Source organism: Siphateles boraxobius, unplaced genomic scaffold, assembly GCF_051911475.1.
Source record: "Siphateles boraxobius isolate OS27281-9 unplaced genomic scaffold, OSU_SipBor_1 114, whole genome shotgun sequence".
NCBI classification, from domain to species: Eukaryota; Metazoa; Chordata; class Actinopteri; order Cypriniformes; family Leuciscidae; genus Siphateles; species Siphateles boraxobius.
Window position 1 is genome coordinate 145001 of NW_027508716.1, and position 17500 is coordinate 162500.

General features: G+C 47.7%; 2 protein-coding genes and 1 long non-coding RNA gene across 11 annotated transcripts in view; 1 reads left to right on the top strand and 2 right to left on the bottom strand.

The window, feature by feature from the left end:
• acadsb (acyl-CoA dehydrogenase short/branched chain) overlaps positions 1–9126 on the bottom strand; it is a 39087-nt gene extending 29961 nt beyond the window's left edge. For both annotated transcript variants that reach the window (XM_077199799.1, XM_077199790.1), the window contains exons 1-3: positions 9047–9126; positions 7895–8042; positions 840–940 (exon numbers count right to left, since the gene is read on the bottom strand). In XM_077199799.1, the coding sequence (XP_077055914.1) occupies positions 840–940; positions 7895–8042; positions 9047–9076 (279 nt within the window). In that variant the 5' untranslated portion in view covers positions 9077–9126. The remainder of the gene's footprint in view (positions 1–839; positions 941–7894; positions 8043–9046) is intronic.
• Positions 9127–9288: 162 nt separating this feature from the next.
• The window catches only part of pstk (phosphoseryl-tRNA kinase), a 10045-nt gene continuing 1833 nt past the window's right edge, over positions 9289–17500 (bottom strand). Inside the window, exons 3-7 of one of the 7 annotated variants that reach the window (XM_077199827.1) lie at positions 12783–12858; positions 10764–10857; positions 10419–10576; positions 10357–10379; positions 9289–10243 (exon numbers count right to left, since the gene is read on the bottom strand). In XM_077199827.1, coding sequence (XP_077055942.1) covers positions 10147–10243; positions 10357–10379; positions 10419–10576; positions 10764–10857; positions 12783–12858 — 448 coding nt within the window. In that variant the 3' untranslated portion in view covers positions 9289–10146. Of the gene's footprint in view, positions 10577–10763; positions 10858–12782; positions 12859–17500 lie in introns of all 7 variants that reach the window. The other 6 variants (XM_077199859.1, XM_077199868.1, XM_077199849.1 and 3 more) reach the window with 6 other exon arrangements.
• On the top strand, positions 13877–16914 carry LOC143707120 (uncharacterized). Of its 2 annotated transcripts, none has more exons than XR_013193084.1 (4): positions 13877–13936; positions 14086–14157; positions 14497–14568; positions 16673–16911. It is a non-coding gene; the product is annotated as an uncharacterized LOC143707120 (long non-coding RNA). The 2 variants fall into 2 exon arrangements; XR_013193082.1 differs by lacking the exon at positions 13877–13936 and adding an exon at positions 13977–14010 and having other exon boundaries at positions 16673–16914.

A 17500-nucleotide genomic window follows, 5' to 3' on the forward strand; every position in this document is an offset into this window, starting at 1 on the left:
CACACACACACTCTCCGATCTCAATCCCCATCAGCTGAACACACACACTCCGATCTCAATCCCCATCAGCTGAACACACACACACACACACTCTGATCTCAATCCCCATCAGCTGAACACATACACACACACACACACACACACACTCCGATCCCAATCCCCATCAGCTGAACACACACACACTCCGATCTCAATCCCCATCAGCTGAACACACACACACACACTCCGATCTCAATCCCCATCAGCTGAACACACACACACACACACTCCGATCTCAATCCCCATCAGCTAAACACACACACGCACACACACACTCCGATCTCAATCCTCATCAGCTGAACAGACACACACACACTCTCCGATCTCAATCCCCATCAGCTAAACACACACACAGACACACACACTCTCCGATCTCAATCCCCATCAGCTAAACACACACACACACACACACTCTCCGATCTCAATCCCCATCAGCTAAACACACACACACACTCTCCGATCTCAATCCCCATCAGCTAAACACACACACACACAAACACTCCGATCTCAATCCCCATCAGCTGAACACTCACTCACACACACACACTCTCCGATCTCAAACCCCATCAGCTAAACACACACACACACACTCCGATCTCAATCCCCATCAGCTAAACACACACACACACACACTCCGATCTCAATCCCCATCAGCTAAACACACACACACACACACTCCGATCTCAATCCCCATCAGCTGAACACTCACTCACACACACACACTCTCCGATCTCAATCCCCATCAGCTGAACACACACACACACACACACACACACACACACACACACACACACACTCACTCCCTGCTGGAACAGAGCGCTGATCACGCCTGCATCCATTATTGAAGCCTCGTCCATCTTGGAGACAAACGGAGCGATGCGTTCCTGAGCGAACCTCCGCACTGGGGGAGAAGAACAACTTCAGTGAGTGTGTGAGAGTGTGAGTGAGAGTGAGTGAGTGAGTGTGTGAGTGTGTGTGTGTGTGAGAGTGAGTGAGTGTGAGTGAGTGTGTGAGTGTGTGTGTGAGAGTGAGTGAGAGTGAGTGAGTGAGTGTGAGAGTGAGTGAGAGTGAGTGAGTGAGTGTGAGAGTGAGTGAGAGTGAGTGAGTGAGTGTGTGAGAGTGAGTGAGTGAGTGTGTGTGTGAGAGTGAGTGAGTGTGTGTGTGAGAGTGAGTGAGTGAGTGTGTGAGAGTGAGTGAGTGTGTGAGAGAGTGAGTGTGTGAGTGAGTGAGTGTGTGAGAGAGTGAGTGTGTGAGTGAGTGTGTGAGAGTGAGTGAGTGAGTGAGTGAGTGAGTGTGTGAGAGAGTGTGTGTGTGAGAGTGAGTGAGTGAGTGAGTGAGTGTGTGAGAGTGAGTGAGTGTGTGAGAGAGTGAGTGTGTGAGTGAGTGAGTGTGTGAGAGAGTGAGTGTGTGAGTGAGTGTGTGAGAGTGAGTGAGTGAGTGAGTGAGTGTGTGAGAGAGTGTGTGTGTGAGAGTGAGTGAGTGAGTGAGTGAGTGAGTGAGTGAGTGTGTGAGAGTGAGTGAGTGAGTGTGTGAGTGTGAGTGAGTGAGTGTGTGTGTGAGAGTGGGTGCTTCTCAATATCCCTCCTCGTCTCCTCGCTCCTCTGTCCTCCATCCTATGACCCGGAAACCAATCAAGCACAGCCATCTTGAAGGACATCTCAATTCTCTAATTGCACCGCGAGGAGTCGAGGAACGAGGATACAAAGGTGTATCCTATGCAGAACTGTTCCGTTGACTAAACGTGACGCACGTATACATTCTCCTCCCCCTTCACATCGGTCACAATATTTTTAAATTATAGTTTACCTATGCTGTTTATATAAACCACACATCTCACATATTTCAACAGGGTATCTTGCTTTATTATTATTCATTATGAATTTCTTAAATAAACAAACTTCAACAACATAAGGGCAGATGCTTTGAGCGCTGCTGATGACGCTGTGAAGTGACGCTCGAATGATCAAGTATTCCAATGTATAAAAAAAAGCTTTCATTCGATTCCTCCATCCTCATTTTCTTTCCTTGCGTCCTTCCCTCAAAACCTACAGGGGGAGGAGCTGAGACGCTAGGAAAGGAAACGAGGATGCACAAATAAGAAATGAGAAGCACCCAGTGAGTGAGTGAGTGTGTGAGAGTGAGTGAGTGTGTGAGAGAGTGAGTGTGTGTGTGAGAGTGAGTGAGTGAGTGTGTGTGTGTGTGTGTGAGAGTGAGTGAGTGAGTGTGTGAGAGTGAGTGTGTGTGAGTGAGTGTGTGTGTGTGTGTGTGTGAGAGTGAGTGTGTGTGTGTGTGTGAGAGTGAGTGTGTGTGTGTGTGTGAGAGTGAGTGTGTGTGAGTGAGTGTGAGTGAGTGTGTGTGAGTGAGTGTGAGTGAGTGTGTGTGTGAGAGAGAGTGAGTGAGTGTGTGTGTGAGTGTGTGAGAGTGAGTGAGTGTGTGTGTGTGTGTGTGTGAGAGTGAGTGAGTGAGTGTGTGAGAGTGAGTGTGTGTGAGTGAGTGTGAGTGAGTGAGTGTGAGTGAGTGTGTGAGAGTGAGTGAGTGAGTGTGTGAGAGTGAGTGAGTGAGTGTGTGAGAGTGAGTGAGTGAGTGTGTGAGAGTGAGTGAGTGTGTGTGTGAGAGTGAGTGAGTGTGTGTGTGAGAGTGAGTGAGTGTGTGAGAGTGAGTGAGTGTGTGAGAGTGAGTGAGTGAGTGTGTGAGAGTGAGTGAGTGTGTGTGTGAGAGTGAGTGAGTGTGTGAGAGTGAGTGAGTGTGAGTGAGTGAGTGTGTGTGTGTGTGAGAGTGAGTGAGTGAGTGTGTGAGAGTGAGTGAGTGTGTGTGTGAGAGTGAGTGAGTGAGTGTGTGTGTGTGTGAGAGTGAGTGAGTGAGTGTGTGAGAGTGAGTGAGTGTGTGAGAGTGAGTGAGTGAGTGTGTGAGAGTGAGTGAGTGTGTGTGTGAGAGTGAGTGAGTGTGTGAGAGTGAGTGAGTGTGTGTGTGTGAGTGAGTGAGTGTGTGAGAGTGAGTGAGTGAGTGAGTGTGTGAGAGTGAGTGAGTGTGTGAGAGTGAGTGTGTGTGTGAGAGTGAGTGAGTGTGTGAGAGTGAGTGTGTGAGAGTGAGTGTGTGAGAGTGAGTGAGTGAGTGTGTGAGAGTGAGTGAGTGAGTGTGTGAGAGTGATTGAGTGTGTGTGTGAGAGTGAGTGACTGAGTGAGTGTGTGAGAGTGAGTGAGTGAGTGTGTGTGTGTGTGTGTGTGTGTGTGTGAGAGAGTGAGTGAGTGTGTGTGTGTGAGAGTGAGTGAGTGAGTTAGTATGTGTGTGTGTGTGAGAGAGCAAGTGTGTGTGTGAGAGTGAGAGAGTGAGTGAGTGTGTGTGTGTGAGAGTGAGTGAGCGTGTGTGTGAGAGTGTGAGTGAGTGAGAGTGAGTGTTTATTCCAATGTATAAAAAAAGCTTTCATTCGATTCCTCCATCCTCATTTTCTTTCCTTGCGTCCTTCCCTCACAACCTACAGGGGGAGGAGCTGAGACGCTAGGAAAGGAAACGAGGATGCACAAATAAGAAATGAGAAGCACCCAGTGAGTGAGTGAGTGTGTGAGAGTGAGTGAGTGTGTGAGAGAGTGAGTGAGTGTGTGAGAGTGAGTGAGTGAGTGTGTGTGTGTGTGTGAGAGTGAGTGAGTGAGTGTGTGAGAGTGAGTGTGTGTGAGTGAGTGTGAGTGTGTGTGTGTGTGAGAGTGAGTGAGTGAGTGTGTGTGTGTGTGAGAGTGAGTGAGTGAGTGTGTGAGAGTGAGTGTGTGTGAGTGAGTGTGAGTGAGTGTGTGTGTGAGAGTGAGTGAGTGAGTGTGTGTGTGTGAGTGTGTGAGAGTGAGTGAGTGTGTGTGTGTGTGTGTGAGAGTGAGTGAGTGTGTGAGAGTGAGTGTGTGTGTGTGAGTGAGTGTGAGTGAGTGTGTGTGTGTGAGAGTGAGTGAGTGAGTGTGTGAGAGTGTGAGTGTGTGTGAGTGAGTGAGTGAGTGTGAGTGAGTGAGTGAGTGTGTGAGAGTGAGTGAGTGAGTGAGTGTGTGTGTGTGTGAGAGTGAGTGTGTGAGAGTGAGTGAGTGTGTGTGTGTGAGAGTGAGTGAGTGAGTGAGTGTGTGAGAGTGAGTGAGTGAGTGTGTGAGAGTGAGTGAGTGTGTGTGTGAGAGTGAGTGAGTGTGTGAGAGTGAGTGAGTGAGTGTGTGTGTGAGAGTGAGTGAGTGTGTGAGAGTGAGTGAGTGAGTGAGTGAGTGTGTGAGAGTGTGTGAGAGTGAGTGAGTGTGTGTGTGAGAGTGAGTGAGTTTGTGAGAGTGAGTGTGTGAGAGTGAGTGTGTGAGAGTGAGTGAGTGAGTGAGTGAGTATGTGAGAGTGAGTGTGTGTGTGTGAGAATGAGTGAGTGTGTGTGTGAGAGTGAGTGAGTGAGTGTGTAAGAGTGAGTGAGTGTGTGTGAGTGAGTGAGTGTGTGAGAGTGAGTGAGTGTGTGTGTGAGTGAGTGTGTGCGTGAGAGTGAGTGAGTGAGTGTGTGAGAGTGAGTGAGTGTGTGTGTGTGTGTGTGAGAGAGTGAGTGAGTGTGTGTGTGTGAGAGTGAGTGAGCGTGTGTGTGTGTGAGAGAGTGAGTGAGTGTGTGTGTGAGAGTGAGTGAGTGAGTGTGTGTGAGAGTGAGTGAGTGTGTGTGTGAGAGTGTGAGTGAGTGAGAGTGAGTGAGTGAGAGTGAATGAGTGAGTTTGTGTGTGAGAGTGAGTGTGTGTGTGAGAGTGAGTGAGTGTGTGAGAGTGAGTGAGTGTGTGCGAGTGAGTGAGTGTGTGCGAGTGAGTGAGTGTGTGAGAGTGAGTGTGTGAGAGTGAGTGTGTGAGAGTGAGTGAGTGAGTGAGTGTGTGAGAGTGAGTGTGTGTGAGAGTGAGTGAGTGTGTGAGAGTGAGTGAGGGAGTGAGTGAGTGTGTGTGTGAGAGTGAGTGAGTGTGTGAGAGTGAGTGAGTGAGTGTGTGTGTGAGAGTGAGTGAGTGTGTGAGAGTGAGTGTGTGAGAGTGAGTGAGGGAGTGAGGGAGTGAGTGAGTGTGTGTGTGAGAGTGAGTGTGTGAGAGTGAGTGAGGGAGTGAGTGAGTGTGTGTGTGAGAGTGAGTGAGTTTGTGTGTGAGAGTGAGTGAGTGTGTGTGTGAGAGTGAGTGAGTGTGTGAGAGTGAGTGAGTGAGTGTGTGTGTGTGTGTGTGTGAGAGAGTGAGTGTGTGTGAGAGTGAGTGAGTGAGTGTGTGTCTGAGAATGTGAGTGAGTGAGAGTGAATGAGTGAGTTTGTGTGTGAGAGTGAGTGAGTGTGAGTGAGTGTGTGTGTGAGAGTGAGTGAGTGTGTGAGAGTGAGTGAGTGTGAGTGTGTGTGTGAGAGTGAGTGAGTGAGTGTGAGAGAGTGTGTGTGTGAGAGTGTGAGTGAGTGAGAGTGAATGAGTGTGTGTGAGAGTAAGTGAATGAGAGTGTGTGAGTGTGAGTGAGTGAGAGTGAGTGAGTGTGTGTGTGTGTGTGTGTGTGTGTGAGAGTGAGTGTGTGTGTGAGAGTGAGTGAGTTTGTGTGTGAGTGAGTGTGTGTGTGAGAGTGAGTGAGTGAGTGTGTGAGAGTGAGTGAGTGAGTGTGTGAGAGTGAGTGAGTGTGTGTGTGTGTGAGAGTGAGTGAGTGTGTGAGAGTGAGTGAGTGAGTGTGTGTGAGAGTGAGTGAGTGAGTGTGTGTGTGTGAGTGAGTGAATGAGTGTGTGTGTGTGTGTGTGTGTGTGAGAGAATCAGTGTGTGTGAGAGTGAATGAATGAGAGTGTGTGTGAGTGAGTGTATGTGTGTGTGAGAGAGAGTGAGTGTTTGTGAGTGTGTGTGTGAGAGTGTGTGTGTGTGAGTGTGTGTGTGTGTGTGTGAGAGAGAGTGTGTGAAAGTGAGTGTGTGTATGTGTGTGTGTGAGTGAGTGAGGGAGTGAGTGAGTGTGTGTGAGAGTGAGTGAGTGAGTGTGTGAGAGTGAGTGAGTGAGTGTGTGTGTGTGTGAGAGAGTGAGTGAGTGTGTGTGAGAGTGAGTGAGTGAGTGTGTGTCTGAGAGTGTGAGTGAGTGAGAGTGAATGAGTGAGTTTGTGTGTGAGAGTGAGTGAGTGTGTGAGAGTGAGTGAGTGTGAGTGTGTGTGTGAGAGTGAGTGAGTGAGTGTGAGAGAGTGTGTGTGTGAGAGTGTGAGTGAGTGAGAGTGAATGAGAGTGTGTGAGTGTGAGTGAGTGAGAGTGAGTGAGTGTGTGAGAGTGAGTGAGTGAGTGTGTGTGTGTGTGTGTGAGAGTGAGTGTGTGTGTGAGAGTGAGTGAGTTTGTGTGTGAGAGTGAGTGAGTGTGTGTGTGAGTGTGTGTGTGAGAGTGAGTGAGTGAGTGTGAGAGAGTGTGTGTGTGAGAGTGTGAGTGAGTGAGAGTGAATGAGTGTGTGTGAGAGTAAGTGAATGAGAGTGTGTGAGTGTGAGTGAGTGAGAGTGAGTGTGTGAGAGTGAGTGAGTGAGTGTGTGTGTGTGTGAGAGTGAGTGAGTTTGTGTGTGAGAGTGAGTGAGTGTGTGTGTGAGAGTGAGTGAGTGAGTGTGTGAGAGTGAGTGAGTGTGTGTGTGTGTGAGAGTGAGTGAGTGTGTGAGAGTGAGTGAGTGAGTGTGTGTGAGAGTGAGTGAGTGAGTGTGTGTGTGAGTGAGTGAATGAGTGTGTGTGTGTGTGTGTGTGAGAGAATCAGTGTGTGTGAGAGTGAATGAATGAGAGTGTGTGTGAGTGAGTGTATGTGTGTGTGAGAGAGAGTGAGTGTTTGTGAGTGTGTGTGAGAGTGTGTGTGTGTGAGTTTGTGTGTGTGTGAGAGAGAGTGTGTGAAAGTGAGTGTGTGTATGTGTGTGTGTGTGTGTGTGAAAGTGAGTGTGTGTGAGTGAGTGAGGGAGTGAGTGAGTGTGTGTGTGAGAGTGAGTGAGTGTGTGTGTGAGAGTGAGTGAGTGAGTGTGTGAGAGTGAGTGAGTGAGTGTGTGTGTGTGTGAGAGAGTGAGTGAGTGTGTGTGAGAGTGAGTGAGTGTGTGTCTGAGAGTGTGAGTGAGTGAGAGTGAATGAGTGAGTTTGTGTGTGAGAGTGAGTGAGTGTGTGAGTGTGTGTGAGAGAGTGTATGTGTGAGAGTGTGAGTGAGTGAGAGTGAATGAGAGTGTGTGAGTGTGAGTGAGTGAGAGTGAGTGAGTGTGTGAGAGTGAGTGAGTGAGTGTGTGTGTGTGTGTGTGAGAGTGAGTGTGTGTGTGAGAGTGAGTGTGTGTGTGAGAGTGAGTGAGTTTGTGTGTGAGAGTGAGTGAGTGTGTGTGTGAGAGTGAGTGAGTGTGTGTGTGAGAGTGAGTGAGTTTGTGTGTGTGAGTGAGTGTGTGTGTGTGTGTGTGTGTGAGAGTGAGTGTGTGTGTGAGAGTGAGTGAGTTTGTGTGTGAGAGTGAGTGAGTGTGTGTGTGAGAGTGAGTGAGTGTGTGTGTGAGAGTGAGTGAGTGTGTGTGAGAGTGAGTGAGTGTGTGAGAGTGAGTGAGTGAGTGTGTGTGTGTGAGAGTGAGTGAGTGTGTGAGTGAGTGAGTGAGTGTGTGTGAGAGTGAGTGAGTGAGTGTGTGTGTGTGTGTGAGTGAGTGAATGAGTGTGTGTGTGTGTGTGTGTGTGTGAGAGAATCAGTGTGTGTGAGAGTGAATGAATGAGAGTGTGTGTGAGTGAGTGTATGTGTGTGTGAGAGAGAGTGAGTGTTTGTGAGTGAGTGTGTGTGTGAGAGTGTGTGTGTGTGAGTGTGTGTGTGTGTGTGAGAGAGAGTGTGTGAAAGTGAGTGTGTGTGTGTGTGTGTGTGTTAAAGTGAGTGTGAGTGTGTCTGTCTGAGCGTGTGCGTGTGTGTGTCTCACCGGCGTCTCTCATCATGCTCTCCTCTTCAGAGTAACTCTGTAATGGTGGGAACGATGATCTGCTCGTGTCCGGGTGAGTCTCGTGAGATGCGACTCGTGAACACATGAGTCTGACAGCCGCGCGCGAGCGGGTCACATGATCACACACCTGCACACACACACACACACACTCTCTGTACACGGCAGAAACTCTGCTAAGCAAATCATAAAAATGTAAAAAAAAAAATATATATATATATTTGTTGAGCTGTATGTCATGTGACCATTAAGTATTTTGCCTATATTAAAATTAATTATTTATTAGAACACTAAACTTTAACTTTTCTGTCAGCTGGAGGATTTCCAGCTTTAGTCCTAAAAAGACAATAAAACATACAAATTTACAGACAGAGATAAATATAGACAAAAATTAAACAAGTAAATGTGTTGTTAAATTATTGAAATATGTTAAACTCTCAGGGGGACTTTAAGTAAATATTTGTGAGTGGTTTACAGTAGGGCTTTAATCACGTGACCTGTCAGTGGCGCTCCTGCCAGTTGAAGATTGAACACACTGATTAATCTCGAGCGCCACACACACACACACACTGTTGTGTAAATAAACGGCCAGAACGCATTAAAAGTTTCTGTTTTCGGTGTTGTGTTAGCGAAGTTTATAACTAATGATCTTTACAACGGAAGTTAATCAATCAAAACTAACTTTATCTGGACAATAACTTTATTCTAGATCTGCTGTAAAGCCAAAACAATCTCTGTTACTGTAATCTCCTATTATCACTGTAAAGATGCTGTGAAACAGTCCATATTGTTAAAAGCGCTGTATAAATGAAGGTGACTCGACTTGATCTGATACTGACAGTCGAAACACACAATCTAAACGACAGATCAGACACTGAAACCCACCAGAAGAACCTGTAACATTCACATGGAAACATGACTTTAAGAAACAAACATTTATTGATCTAACCCAGACAGTCATGAAACATGTTTGTTATGAAATGTTCGGCTATCGCTCCCATCACAAAAGTCTGTTAATTTCATATAAATATGATGTTATATGTCTGCGCTCAGTGTAAGGCGTGCTGTGTGCTGAAGCTTTAATATCGAGCGTGTTGTTATTAGTTTGTTCTGTTGTCTGTAGTTTGTTCTGACCTGTCGCAGCATTCTGAACCCGGGCGCCATTGTGGCTCTGCGTCACTGTCTAAACTGTCCGGGGGAAACAAGCAGCGGCAAACAAGCAGCGGCCAAAAAAAAAGGTCGCGGAAAACGGCACAAACACCTCTATTTTGCAACTATAACAAAGTAATCCTCTATAATAACATCCGTCAGTTAGTAAAATAATCCTAGCGCTATTTATCGTCTCAAATTTATTTATCACAAACTGGAACCAAATGGAGATTCGTCAAAAGGATACATTTATTGAATAATAATGCATTATGATTTATGTATTGTATATATTTCATAAATTATACTCGACTTGGAGCTATTGAATTTATTGACTCAGGCCAAATACATAATTCATAAATCTTTCATTGTTTTTTGTTTTTTAAAGACAGAATTTATGCATGTTTAAAAATCATTATCAATTTAAATAAGCAAATATTTCAGACAGTCAAACGATGAGTTGAGTGAAAAATGTGGTTAACCTGATCTGAGGAACACTGACCTCTCTAACCCGAACCGACCGTTAACCCTATGAGCATCAGTGACCTCTGACCCAATAATACAGATTCATTGTCTGTCTGTCATTCTGAATCTGAATGTTGTGACTGATGCATTGAAAACATTTACAGTATTTAAAAACCCAGTTGGCAGAAGTCATAAATGGTGGATTTCAGACTTCAGGGATGTTCCTCAGGTGTTCCTCATGATGTTCAGAGTCAGTGGTGTTCCTCATGATGTTCCTCAGGTGTTCCTCTTGATGTTCAGAGTCAGTGGTGTTCCTCATGATGTTCCTCAGGTGTTCCTCATGATGTTCAGAGTCAGTGATGTTCCTCATGATGTTCAGAGTCAGTGGTGTTCCTCATGATGTTCCTCGGGTGTTCCTCATGATGTTCAGAGTCAGTGGTGTTCCTCATGATGTTCAGAGTCAGTGGTGTTCCTCATGATGTTCAGAGTCAGTGGTGTTCCTCATGATGTTCAGAGTCAGTGGTGTTCCTCATGATGTTCCTCGGGTGTTCCTCATGATGTTCAGAGTCAGTGGTGTTCCTCATGATGTTCAGAGTCAGTGGTGTTCCTCATGATGTTCAGAGTCAGTGGTGTTCCTCATGATGTTCCTCCTGATGTTCAGAGTCAGTGGTGTTCCTCATGATGTTCCTCAGGTGTTCCTCATGATGTTCAGAGTCAGTGGTGTTCCTCAGGTGTTCCTCCTGATGTTCAGAGTCAGTGGTGTTCCTCATGATGTTCCTCAGGTGTTCCTCCTGATGTTCAGAGTCAGTGGTGTTCCTCATGATGTTCCTCAGGTGTTCCTCATGATGTTCCTCAGGTGTTCCTCATGATGTTCAGAGTCAGTGGTGTTCCTCAGGTGTTCTGACAGTGTCTGGTGTGTGCGGCGCTCAAACGCCAGCAGTTTCTCCTCAGGGAAGAGAGGAAGGTCCTTCTTCATATCCTGCAGGAGCCGAGTCTTCATCTCGTTCAGCTCTTTAGCGAGAGCCTTCAGCACATCTGGAGACGCCAGGGCTTCTGTGAGACACAGCAGAACCGAAACACATCACACACACTCTGAAGAAACACACATCTCAAACACTCTGAACAAACACAGACAATACTGACACAACAATACTGACACACAACAACAATACACAACAGCAGCCGTCATTGAACTGAACTAGGCTCATATTAGCTTAGGTTAGCATGACTGGTACTGTACCGCGAGCCGAGGCCACGGCGTGAGACACCAGGCGTCTGCAGGTCCGATCGGCCCGATGGAGAGCGCTGGACGCACAGATCAGTCGGTCCGACTCCTGAAACAGAGGATCGCATCAGAGGAGGGTCTGATAACTACAGACTACAATCATCATTATCTGTCTGTGTTCATCTACTGAAATTGTGACAATGCGGCAAGAGTTTTTTACGAAACCGACCCAAACCATAACAGTGAAAAAGGTGAGTTTCTGTGCGAGTGTGTAACAGTAGCTGCGTTTCCATTACCCATCAAATTGCGCAAATAGAAATTGCGAATGAAAAATACGCCAAATGGAAACACGTCAATTTTGCAAAAACTCCCATATATATCGCAAAAAAGTTTACATTCTCGAATGAGGTGGTTTTTCAGGCAATTCGAAAAAGGAATAGTTCGCAAAACTGCAATGGAATCAGTTTTTCCGCATTCACAGGTTACCTGGTGTACGTAAAAGTCACATCATTCTTTAAAGATACGTTTGGACAGAAGACGAGACAGAGTTCTTCATTACTCAGGGTTAGGTTTATGAGTTAAACTTATAAAAGACAAAAGTATCACGGTAATATTGATTTTAAACAACAAAGAAATGCCACAATTTATCAAGACTTCGCAGCAGTTACTGTGCGTTCACACTGGACGCGAATAGCGCGTCAAATTCGCGTCTACCGCGTCTAGTTTGACGCTTGACCACTTTGTGTTAATTCGCGCGACAAGAGTGAAACTGACGCGCGTAAAAACAAAAGTTTGAAGCGAAATTTACGCGCGTCAGAGGCGAAAGTTTCGAACCCCGTTGGCGGCCATCTTTTCACAAGATGTCTGTTGTTGATGGGCCATTTATCGAGAGAGTCATCGCTCTGTATTTGCTCTGGAGAGCAGAACAGTTGCGTAGGGATCATCATCGCCGTATTTGGGTCCACCTGACCCTTCAGAGGCGAACCCAGTTCGGCGAGTTTCACCATTTGCTCCAGGAGATGCGCCTGGATGACGGCTGCTTTCAGCGGTACTTCGGCCTGTCCCGCGCCCAGTTTGATGACCTGCTGTCCCGCATCGGAGTGAGATCACCCTCGCCCTCACCCACCTAATCTGTAATTTATTTTTGTTTTGATGATAAATGGAGCCAGCCTAGGCTACTACAAAAGTGATTTAACTGTCCTGTGTTTTTTTCCCCTCACACAACACAGACACGATTAACTATGTTCTTTCACCAAGTATTTTGGTTCTCTTTACATTAGAATAATTATAATGTTTCATATCATCTATATTACATATGGAATAAATAGCATACAAAATTAATGTCTCATTTTAAAATCAAGTTTTTATGTTGTAAAATATTTACTTCACCACGTGACAGCTGCAAGCTGGCTCCTGATTGGTTAACACGGCGCGAATTTAACGCAGAAGTTCAGATTTTTCAACTCGGGCGGCAGACGCGAATTAGTGTCAAATGCTCGAATACACAAAATAAATAATTTGCGCGGAACGCGCCAGACGCTCAATTTGCGCTATTCGCGTGAACTTGACGCGCGAATGAGGCGAATTCACGTCTACCGCGCCGCGCTCTACGCCTCATTCACGCCGCAGGAATTTTTTACACGCGTAAGGCGTCTTTGCATTGACTTAACATTGAAATCACTCGCGCTAGACGCTCTATTCGCGTCGGGTGTGAACGCACGATTAGGAGGGAGAAACACTCAGAAATATGTAGCCGCTCCCAAGTTTAAGGGGCTTTCCTTGCCATTAATGATAGGATAACACACGTCTCCTTCGATTAAATGGAATGACTTATTACGAGAGGAACAAAATTTGTTTTAGTCTCATAACATCAGTTGGAACTCATAACATCAGTTGGAACAATGGAAACGCAATCATTTAGAAAATATCGCAAAATCTCTTTTTGATTTTTGAGCAAATCTCTAATGGAAACGCGGCTACTGATGATCTGAATGTGCTGCTCTGTCTCTGACTGATGAACGAAGCGTTTCAGACCTTCTGCTGAGACTCGTCCTGGACGGGCCTCAACGGGTTTTCCAGCGCCGACGCCAGCAAGTCCATCAGCTTCTGCCTTCAGGAGAAAGAAAGACAAAATCCTCATCACCTGAGACAATTAAACACACAAATATTACATCAGACGATTTTTGGATTTAAAGTCACCATGAAATCAAAACGGACGATTCTTGTTTATTCTAAATGATTTATGGGAGCACATCATTATTGTTTTAATAATCTTGAATCAGAATGACCTCTTGCAGCATCTCTTCTCTGATGACGCCCTACCGTGCATCCGGAAAGTATTGAGAGAATGAAGGAATGAGGCCTTTATATAGCGCTTTCATATGTACTACTGTACACCCAAAGCGCTTTAAAATCATATCAGGGAATCTCTCCTCTAACACCACTAGTGTGCAGCATCCACTGGGATGATGCGACAGCAGCCACAATACAACGCTTACCCCCCCTCCCCCCCACACACACACACACACACACGACAACTAAAGGTGAACCTCGTGGTCACTCTGGCAGACCTCCCCCGTTTTTCTGTGGAGAGAGGAGAACTTCCAGAAGAACAATCATCTCTGCAGGACTCCACCAATTAGACGGAAGCCACTCCTCAGTAAAAAGGCACATGACAGCCCGTCTGGAGTTTGCCAAAGGCACCTGACGGACTCTCAGATCATGAGAAACAAAGATTGAACTCTTTGGCCTGAATGGCAAGAGTCATGTCTGGAAGAAACAGGCAACGTTCGTCACCTGGACAATACCATTCCTACAGTGAAGCAGCATCAGGTGTGGTGGTGTTTCTCAGAGGCAGGAAAGAAGAGAGGAAAGATGAGAAACTTGGAGACTCGTCAGGATCGAGGGAAAGATGAGAAACTGGGAGACTCGTCAGGATCGAGGGAAAGATGAGGAACTGGGAGACTCGTCAGGATCGAGGGAAATATGAGAAACCGGGAGACTCGTCAGGATCGAGGGAAAGATGAGGAACTGGGAGACTCGACAGGATCGAGGGAAAGATGAGAAACCGGGAGACTCGTCAGGATCGAGGGAAAGATGAGAAACCGGGAGACTCGTCAGGATCGAGGGAAAGATGAGGAATTGGGAGACTATAAGGATCGAGGGAAAGATGAGAAACTGGGAGACTCGTCAGGATCGAGGGAAAGATGAGGAACTGGGAGACTAGTCAGGATCGAGGGAAAGATGAGGAACTGGGAGACTAGTCAGGATCGAGGGAAAGATGAGAAACCGGGAGACTCGTCAGGATCGAGGGAAAGATGAGAAACCGGGAGACTAGTCAGGATCGATGGAAAGATGAGGAATTGGGAGACTATAAGGATCGAGGGAAAGATGAGAAACCGGGAGGCTCGTCAGGATCGAGGGAAAGATGAGAAACCGGGAGACTCGTCAGGATCGAGGGAAAGATGAGAAACCGGGAGACTCTCAGGATCGAGGGAAAGAGGGAAAGATGAGAAACCGGGAGACTCTCAGGATCGAGGGAAAGATGAGAAACCGGGAGGCTCGTCAGGATCGAGGGAAAGATGAGGAACCGGGAGACTCGTCAGGATCGAGGGAAAGATGAGAAACCGGGAGGCTCGTCAGGATCGAGGGAAAGATGAGAAACCGGGAGACTCTCAGGATCGAGGGAAAGATGAGAAACCGGGAGACTCGTCAGGATCGAGGGAAAGATGAGAAACCGGGAGACTAGTCAGGATCGATGGAAAGATGAGGAATTGGGAGACTATAAGGATCGAGGGAAAGATGAGAAACCGGGAGGCTCGTCAGGATCGAGGGAAAGATGAGAAACCGGGAGACTCGTCAGGATCGAGGGAAAGATGAGAAACCGGGAGACTCTCAGGATCGAGGGAAAGAGGGAAAGATGAGAAACCGGGAGACTCTCAGGATCGAGGGAAAGATGAGAAACCGGGAGGCTCGTCAGGATCGAGGGAAAGATGAGGAACCGGGAGACTCGTCAGGATCGAGGGAAAGATGAGAAACCGGGAGGCTCGTCAGGATCGAGGGAAAGATGAGAAACCGGGAGACTCTCAGGATCGAGGGAAAGATGAGAAACCGGGAGACTCGTCAGGATCGAGGGAAAGATGAGAAACCGGGAGACTCGTCAGGATCGAGGGAAAGATGAGAAACCGGGAGGCTCGTCAGGATCGAGGGAAAGATGAGAAACCGGGAGACTCGTCAGGATCGAGGGAAAGATGAGAAACCGGGAGACTCTCAGGATCGAGGGAAAGATGAGAAACCGGGAGACTCGTCAGGATCGCGGGAAATATGAGAAACCGGGAGTCTCTCAGGATCGAGGGAAAGATGAGAAACCGGGAGACTCGTCAGGATCGAGGAAAAGATGAGAAACCGGGAGGCTCGTCAGGATCGAGGGAAAGATGAGAAACCGGGAGACTCGTCAGGATCGAGGTAAAGATGAGAAACCGGGAGACTCTCAGGATCGAGGGAAAGATGAGAAACCGGGAGACTCGTCAGGATCGAGGGAAATATGAGAAACCGGGAGACTCGTCAGGATCGAGGGAAGATGAGGAACTGGGAGACTCGTCAGGATCGAGGGAGGCTCGTCAGGATCGAGGGAAAGATGAGAAACCGGGAGACTCGTCAGGATCGAGGGAAAGATGAGAAACCGGGAGGCTCGTCAGGATCGAGGGAAAGATGAGAAACCGGGAGACTCGTCAGGATCGAGGGAAAGATGAGAAACCGGGAGACTCGTCAGGATCGAGGGAAATATGAGAAACCGGGAGACTCGTCAGGATCGAGGGAAGATGAGGAACTGGGAGACTCGTCAGGATCGAGGGAAAGATGAGAAACCGGGAGACTCGTCAGGATCGAGGGAAAGATGAGAAACCGGGAGGCTCGTCAGGATCGAGGGAAAGATGAGAAACCGGGAGGCTCGTCAGGATCGAGGGAAAGATGAGAAACCGGGAGGCTCGTCAGGATCGAGGGAAAGATGAGAAACCGGGAGGCTCGTCAGGATCGAGGGAAAGATGAGAAACCGGGAGACTCGTCAGGATCGAGGGAAAGATGAGAAACCGGGAGGCTCGTCAGGATCGAGGGAAAGATGAGAAACCGGGAGACTCGTCAGGATCGAGGGAAAGATGAGAAACCGGGAGGCTCGTCAGGATCGAGGGAAAGATGAGAAACCGGGAGACTCGTCAGGATCGAGGGAAAGATGAGAAACCGGGAGACTCGTCAGGATCGAGGGAAAGATGAGAAACCGGGAGGCTCGTCAGGATCGAGGGAAAGATGAGAAACCGGGAGACTCGTCAGGATCGAGGGAAAGATGAGAAACCGGGAGACTCAGGATCGAGGGAAAGATGAGAAACCGGGAGACTCGTCAGGATCGAGGGAAATATGAGAAACCGGGAGACTCGTCAGGATCGAGGGAAGATGAGGAACTGGGAGACTCGTCAGGATCGAGGGAGACTCGTCAGGATCGAGGGAAAGATGAGAAACCGGGAGACTCGTCAGGATCGAGGGAAAGATGAGAAACCGGGAGGCTCGTCAGGATCGAGGGAAAGATGAGAAACCGGGAGACTCGTCAGGATCGAGGGAAGGATGAGAAACCGGGAGGCTCGTCAGGATCGAGGGAAGGATGAGAAACCGGGAGGCTCGTCAGGATCGAGGGAAAGATGAGAAACCGGGAGACTCGTCAGGATCGAGGGAAAGATGAGAAACCGGGAGACTCTCAGGATTGGGGGAAAGATGAGAAACCGGGAGACTCTCAGGATCGGGGGAAAGATGAGAAACTGGGAGACTCAGGATCGACGGAAAGATGAGAAACTGGGAGACTCATCAGGATCAAGGGAAAGATGAGGAACCGGGAGACTCGTCAGGATCGAGAGAAAGATGAGAAACCGGGAGACTAGTCAGGATCGAGGGAAAGATGAGGAATTGGGAGACTATAAGGATCGAGGGAAAGATGAGAAACTGGGAGACTCGTCAGGATCGAGGGAAAGATGAGGAACTGGGAGACTAGTCAGGATCGAGGGAAAGATGAGGAACTGGGAGACTAGTCAGGATCAAGGTAAAGATGAGGAACTGGGAGACTAGTCAGGATCGAGGGAAAGATGAGGAACTGGGAGACTAGTCAGGATCGAGGGAAAGATGAGAAACTGAGAGACTCGTCAGAATCGAGGGAAAGATGAGGAACTGGGAGACTCGTCAGGATCGAGGGAAAGATGAAGAACTGGGAGACTCGTCAGGATCGAGGGAAAGATGAAGAACTGGGAGACTCGTCAGGATCGAGGGAAAGATGAAGAACTGGGAGACTCGTCAGGATTGAGGGAAAGATGAAGAACTGGGAGACTCGTCAGGATCGAGGGAAAGATGAAGAACTGGGAGACTCGTCAGGATAGAGGGTAGGATGAAGAACTGGGAGACTCGTCAGGATCGAGGGAAAGATGAAGAACTGGGAGACTTGTCAGGATAGAGGGAAAGATGAAGAACTGGGAGACTTGTCAGGATAGAGGGAAAGATGAGGAACTGGGAGACTCGTCTGGATAGAGGGAAAGATGAGGAACTGGGAGACTTGTCAGGATAGAGGGAAAGATGAAGAACTGGGAGACTTGTCAGGATAGAGGGAAAGATGAGGAACTGGGAGACTCGTCAGGATAGAGGGAAAGATGAGGAACTGGGAGACTCGTCAGAATCGACAGAAAGATGAATGTACTGAAACACTCTTGATGAAAGCCTGC